The 6,671-nt window shown below is 49.4% G+C and overlaps 1 protein-coding gene and 1 non-coding gene across 2 annotated transcripts; one reads left to right on the top strand and one right to left on the bottom strand.

The window, feature by feature from the left end:
- The first annotated feature begins 222 nt into the window (after positions 1–222).
- TRNAC-GCA (transfer RNA cysteine (anticodon GCA)) lies at positions 223–294 on the top strand. Its single transcript has one exon. It is a non-coding gene; the product is annotated as a tRNA-Cys (tRNA).
- A 1,568-nt stretch (positions 295–1,862) lies between these two features.
- On the bottom strand, positions 1,863–3,967 carry LOC127305264 (cytochrome P450 714C3). Its single transcript, XM_051335673.2, has 2 exons — positions 3,344–3,967; positions 1,863–3,231 (listed from the first exon to the last, which is right to left on the bottom strand). The coding sequence occupies exons 1-2, from the start codon at positions 3,890–3,892 to the stop codon at positions 2,128–2,130; spliced, it is 1,653 nt and encodes a 550-aa protein (XP_051191633.1). The 5' UTR covers positions 3,893–3,967; the 3' UTR covers positions 1,863–2,127.
- Positions 3,968–6,671: the final 2,704 nt, after the last annotated feature.

Raw genomic sequence — 6,671 nt, 5'->3', positions numbered from 1 at the left:
AGATAAGACTGACAATCGAGGAAGAAGAAGAAGAGAATGGGAGAATGCAGGGCAGAGGAACCAACTGCGCAGGTGCTCGAAAGGTGTTCGTCCAGACGTGTCGTGCAGGACTGCCAGCTTGTTCCTGTCAAATACACGACTCCTACGTAGTCATTCAGTTTCGTTTTCGTTTTGTATAACATTGTGGATAATTCAGGGCGAAATATTTTTCTTCTCGTCGTGGGGTCCATAGCTCAGTGGTAGAGCATTTGACTGCAGATCAAGAGGTCACCGGTTCGAACCCGGTTGGGCCCTACATTGAATTAGCTCTTCTTTTTGAACTTGTCATGTTTTACTGCTTCTTTTTCTCTGCATTGCACTCGAATTTTATCTTGACCTAGCGATCGAAGTTTGTGATGACTTGAAGAAATTTGAGACGATGACTGAAGAATTTATCTCCAAGCTTACATGCGCGCATACGATCGACGACGACGACTGTGCCGCGTAGTTGTCCGTTCATCCTTGCCACGTTGCCCGGTCGGTCGGTGGAACCGCTGTCAACTCCGTCAACGACCGCTTAATCACCATGCATGCAATGCAAACACCACACACTGCGCTGTACTGCCACTCAACTTTAATCATGGTGTGGATCGATCCCTTGCATTCCAGATCCAATCCAATCCAATAGTACAATGCAGCGACGTTTTCTTGCCGTTTCTTTTCCGCACATAACCCACTAGGGCAACTTTGCCCCCTCCGTCCGTAGGTGAGGCCACATGTCCCTGATGGCACCGGCAGGGTGGGTGGGGACCTCGGCGCTTCGACCTTGGCGAGTACATTTTTCTAGGCTATCGCATCGGTGTCGCGGAAGGCGCCATGGCGGAATAAGGTGCCCCTGCTTCTCCCCCATCTCGACAGTGCTCTAATCGATGACATCATGGAGCACGTGGCTTGGTCTCTTGCCGTTCTTCAGATCTTGCAAGATTAATTTCTCGATGTGTTGCTGGCGTTTGTCATTACCCAAGGCGGCGATGCCAGCCAATGGGAGATGGACGCTCTAGAGCAAGGATGTTGGTCCGAAGGTGGTGGGTTTCTCAATTTTCCGCGACTTCGTCAATGGGATAAGGCGGAGCTAGGTATGGGGTAGCATGAGGACGTCCATTGGTCGATGTGCCACATCGACATGTTTATTGCTACCTTGCAATGGGCATGTCGGAAGACCCCTACCGAAGACCACCTAAGAAGTCATGCAACTCAGATCGAAGTTTGGGCCTGGTCCCATCACCTCGAGGCCACCATCTCTCCATGAGTGGTCATGCATATAGGGCAGGTTGACGAAATCCAACAGATCTAAGTGGCACCTGAGCTTTACTATGGAGAAGCAGAGGTACCACCGCCATCCGCCTTTGACTCTGTCCACTAGAACACCACAACAAACAACCACACCGTCGCTCACCACTAGAAGTCGCCAAAAAATTGTGGTGCTAAACTCCCCGACGCCATCACTCTAACCGTCGCAAGGGCCAATCCTAAACCTAACCCTAGCACTACAATTCTACAGAGGATGTCAGCTTCTAGATCTAGCTCTACACCAACCTGCGGGGACGCATGCGGCAAGAGGGATCGGATCCAAATGTCATTGGTCGAGTCTCGAGGAGACATGATAAGATTTTGATAGAGGTGCAGAAAAAAGCCGAAAGTTCATTTTGTATTTACTATAGGATTCTATATGCAAATTCTCTAGGATAGTTGCTTTGTCCTCGTGATGGAATACATGGTTGCTCTCAAAGAAAGTAGTATGGAGTACAATGCAGTTTTTTACTTGCATGCTAAATGACGCATACTTTCCACTCGATATAATGATATATGTACTACAATCTCACTTCAGAAATAAGTGACTCAATTTTATTTAGATATAAATGGATCTACACTCTGAAATGCATCCAGAGATAATCGTATCTAAGTAAAGGTGAATCACGTATTTTCGAGCGGAGAGAGTACGTATTACTTATTTCAGTATGTAGGAGTATTTCGTTTGAATTACTAATAATCAATTAATTAATTAATTAATTAATTAATATGGCTTATAATCAGTGACTAATACGTGTGACTGTGTGTGCTAGCCAGCCTGCGATCGACTTACACCTACTAGTGTTTGATCGATGCGTTGGTGGACGCAGCCAGCGGCGTGAGGAGGAGCTGGATTCCGTCGGAGGGGCGGAGCGAGAGCATGATCCTGGGAGCGTGCCGGTACTCCGGCGCTACTGCCAGCTCGAACCGCCGCAGCACCATGGCCAGCACCACCCGGTACTCCATCCCCGTCAGGTTCCTGCCCACGCAGATCCGGCCCCCGAACCCGAACGGCAGGTACCCCAGCCGGTGCCCGCACCCGCCCTGCGCCCCCGCCGCGAAGCGCTCCGGCCGGAACTCGTTCGCGTCGGAGCCCCACAGCTCCTCGTCGTGGTGCATCGCCACCACGTCGATCCACATGTTGGTTCCCTTCGGGATCACCGTCGTGGGAGCGCCCTCGTCGGAGGAGGAGGCGTCGGTCAGGGTGACGTCGTGCAGGGCCTGCCGCTGCACGTTGGGGGACGGCGGGTAGAGGCGGAGCACCTCGTTGAGGACCCACCCCATCTTGGTTAGCTTCGAGAGCGCGGCGGCGTCGAGGGGACCGTCGCCGGTGACCTCACGGAGCTCGTCACGGAGCGCTTGCTGCCACTCCGGGTGCGCCGCGAGCATGAGCAGCGTCCACGACACGGCGAGCGCCGTGGTCTCGTGCCCGCCGAAGAAGAAGGTCTTGCACTCGTCAACCAGCTCCCTCGACGTCATCACCCTCTTCCCTCCATCCTTCTTCCCGGCGGCCAGCAGCAGCGACAGCAGGTCCTTCCTCTTCTCCGCCCCGTGGCCGGCGTGACGGCGCGCGTCGATGATGTCGGGCAGCAGCGCGTCGATCTCCCGGCCGAGCTTCCACGCCTCGTAGGTCTTGCGGACCTGGAGGAGCTTCGCTAGCGGCACGCCGACGAGGCGGTTGGAGCGGAACAGCATGGATTGCATTGCCTGCAGCTTCTCGAATACCCGCGCACCTCCCTCCTCGATGCCGAAGCTGGCCCTGGCGATGATCTCCGCCGCGTTCCTCACCACGCCCCTCTCCACGTCCACCGCCACCGCCGCGCTCCGCCCCGCCGCCGCCACCGCGTGATCCCAATCCCGCAGCATCTTCGCCGTCGTCTCCTCCATGAGGCTTATCATGTCCTGCAATATATACATACACGTTTATGTGTCAGCGCATGCCATTGATCGATGGACGTGCACGTATTTTAAAGCATTATTAAGAGTGGAGTGTGTACTGTAGTATACGACGTACGTTGAGGTTGGTGGCAGAGAAGGCTGGCGCGATGATGTGGCGGTGGCGGGCCCACTCGTCGCCCTCGGCCATGACGAGGCCGCGGCCGAACATGGGCATGCGGTCGCGGCGGAACACGTCGGGCTTGCCCCACAGCCTGCCCATGGCGCCCCCCGTGGCGCGCTTGAGGAACTCCGGGTCGGCCACGTACACGAACGGCTCCGTGCCCAGCCAGTACACGAACACCTTGCCGAAGGCGGCCCGCCACCGTGCGAAGTACGGGAACACGGCGCTGTGGATGTCGCTGCTCACCACGCCCGACACCGCCGGCGCCGATGGCGTGGCGCTGCTGGTGTTCGCGGCGAGCGTGGACGCGATCTCGGGGAGGTTGCCGAGCGGGAAGGACGGTGCCGGGCCGTCGAAGCCGGCTTTTTGGAGGCGCCTCCGTGTCGCCGCCGGCGATAGCCAGGCAGCGTAGACGAAGTAAAAGGTGGCGAGGGCCAGCGCTGCTAGCGTTCCGGCCGCCACGGCGCCGGTCGACGTGGCTAGAGCTGCTGCCGCGAGCGCCATTACTGCTAGTGCTAGCTTAGCTAGTGCTCGATCGCTCCAGAAAAAAAAAGGCTAGCTTGATTTGTATCAATTGAACTTATTGAAGCAAAAAATGTTATTCGGTGATGAGCTCGATCAGCTCGCGTTTTTATAGAGGCCGGAGGAGCCATGGGAGTTGGTGTGATGGGTGTGAGATTTGACCGGGTCGGAGCCCACCATGTACGTACGCGGCTCGATTGATCGTTCCCCGAGTGGAAGCATCAGGTGCTAGCTTCTAACTAGCTCGATCGTCCTCGTCTTCCTTTCGCTTGCATGCTTTTCCCCACGGTCAAACTCACGCACGCCGAAATGATCGTCGAGGCTACCAATGGAGCTGCGTGCGAGGGTAGCGGCGAACGTATTTTCAGACCGGAGAATATGTCCGATGGCGAAATCTTTCTGCTGCCTTAATTAGAATAATATAGTAATACGTTTGTGCAACGACTTCCAAGATTCTGGCCGTGTCAACGTTATTTCCAGATTCTTTGCCGCACTTCACCATCGTCCTTGATTAAATTTTATTCTCTTTAGCTTTAGATTCTCTTAGACCAAAATAAAAAAGAATATGCATGGGTGGGGAATTACACTTGCCGGTTTTGTCATGCCGATGAAACTACCACTCATCTCTTTATTTGAATGTCCCATTTACATGTGGAGTATCATTAGCTATATGCTTGGAACTTTTAATACTAGACAAACATGCTTCATAAAATATTTCTCGTCCAAAATTGTTCTCTTAGGGACAAATATTAAGGTTGCAAAGCGCCAACCGATCCGCCCATCTTCATAGTCAAAACTGGTCAAGTTAATTGTAACTTTTTTTTAGAATATTTGTCTACTTTAAACTAAATAATGCTTTCCAGGGCTAATGCGGGATGCCGCTTGCAACCCTAACAATATGCATATAGTCAGGATTGCTACTTTATGTTGCATCATCGGGAAAACTTGTAACCGTACTTGTTTTGAAGGAAAACTCATATCATCTCCTATCGAGCTGATCTGTCACATGTGTGCTTTTTGTGATATTGGGAAAATATCTCATTTAAGAAGGCTAAGTGGAACCTGATGGAAGAAACGGAACGACTACAGAGCACGACGCTTCAGATGCATGAGATGGCCATATCATCTTCACTTGGGACAATGGATGGCGCGGGTGGAGATGAAGACGACGATGCGCTGTCTAGGCGGTTGAGGTGTTGCGCGAAAGTTGTTGGTGTGAAACCATCTAGTTTGTTCTGGGTTCGTTTTGTTATGTTCGCTATGATGAATCCGCTCGAGATTTATGACGCGCCGGTAAGTGAGAATTCTAGTGCCCCGACGCGACAAACTGTCAGCCCTTGGATCTTGCAACGGAGGGCCGGATGGTAACTACTATGACATCATGCACACATGTGGCAACTTCCTATTTCGGCGCGCCTAAATCGTCTTGCACCTATCTGTATTTTTCTCACATGATCTGTGTCTAGACATGTTTTCTTATCATTCGGTAATGATACCTAGCTCCCCCGGGGGACGCCTATTGGAAAAATTACTCTAGTAGCGTCGGTGTATTTTGTTAAGCAAATTTATGATTTTTTTAATAAAAATATTATTTGGTAAGAAAATATATTTATATTATAAAAAATCAATTACACCCAACATGTGCGCCAACAAGATGTTTAAAGACATCAAAGATACACACAACCTAGAAAAAATAAAATAAGAAGAGAAACAAAAAAAGGACCCGTCATGGTGATAAAACACCAGCAACAACAACACTATAACACCACCGAAGATAACACCTGCACTACAAAAGATACTTCAAAATCATTTTTAAAAAACTATGTGTCAGTATAATAAACTGGTAGCAAGAATCGAAACTGTACACACCTTCTTCGAACCAAATATGCCTAATATGGAGTCCGCCATATTAATCGAGGAACGTCGAGCTGGCCAGCGCGTGTGTACATATGTACGCATCGTCGTCGACGTGCGGCTGGCCACAAATCAGGTTAAGAACGCTAGTGCTGCCACCGTTACGAGTTGCTATTTTGGGGCTGTTCGGTCTTGGGTGATCTTAGATTTGCTCACGTTTACGCCAAAAGCGGCCAACGCGTCACATCGATGCATTATGCGTGCAGGGATTGTAACTCATGTGTGTACAAGTACAATATGGATAATTATTAATTGGGCACGCTAAAAGAACCATATGATATATACCATACCATAGTGCTCTTTTGCTTTTTTATATTTTAGTTCGAAGCGCTCTCAACTCACTTTTAGTTGTTATTCTTTCAAGAATAAATCATATTGCTGGGGCCTCCTAGACCTAATCCCTTAAAAAACTCACTTACATTGTTTCAAAATGTATTGTCAAAATTATTGTTGGCCAATCACACATATCTATCATTAAAAAGTTGACAAATAATCGCATAAAAATGATGAAATGCAAATATATTATGCATTCTCAAGATCAAGTAGAAAAACCAGATAATCTAGAAGGACCTGTGAAAGAAGACCATTCTCTTCTCATAAAAAATGATATGTGGATCTATATCCATAGATCTAGTATTACATTTGGAGAGGCTGATTGATGGTTTCATTTGTTAAGCAAAATTAGCCGCATCATGTTTTTTTGTCAAATATTTTGATATTTTACTAATTTTTCTCATTTTTTCCCAATTATTATTACTCCCTCCATTCTGAAAAAGGGTGTCCCACATTTATCTAGATTTGGATGTATCTATACCATGTTTTTTTTTTCGTTTGCCGATATTTCCAA

This window comes from Lolium perenne, chromosome 6, assembly GCF_019359855.2.
Source record: "Lolium perenne isolate Kyuss_39 chromosome 6, Kyuss_2.0, whole genome shotgun sequence".
NCBI lineage: Eukaryota > Viridiplantae > Streptophyta > Magnoliopsida > Poales > Poaceae > Lolium > Lolium perenne.
This window is presented reverse-complemented; position numbering and strand designations above follow the sequence as displayed.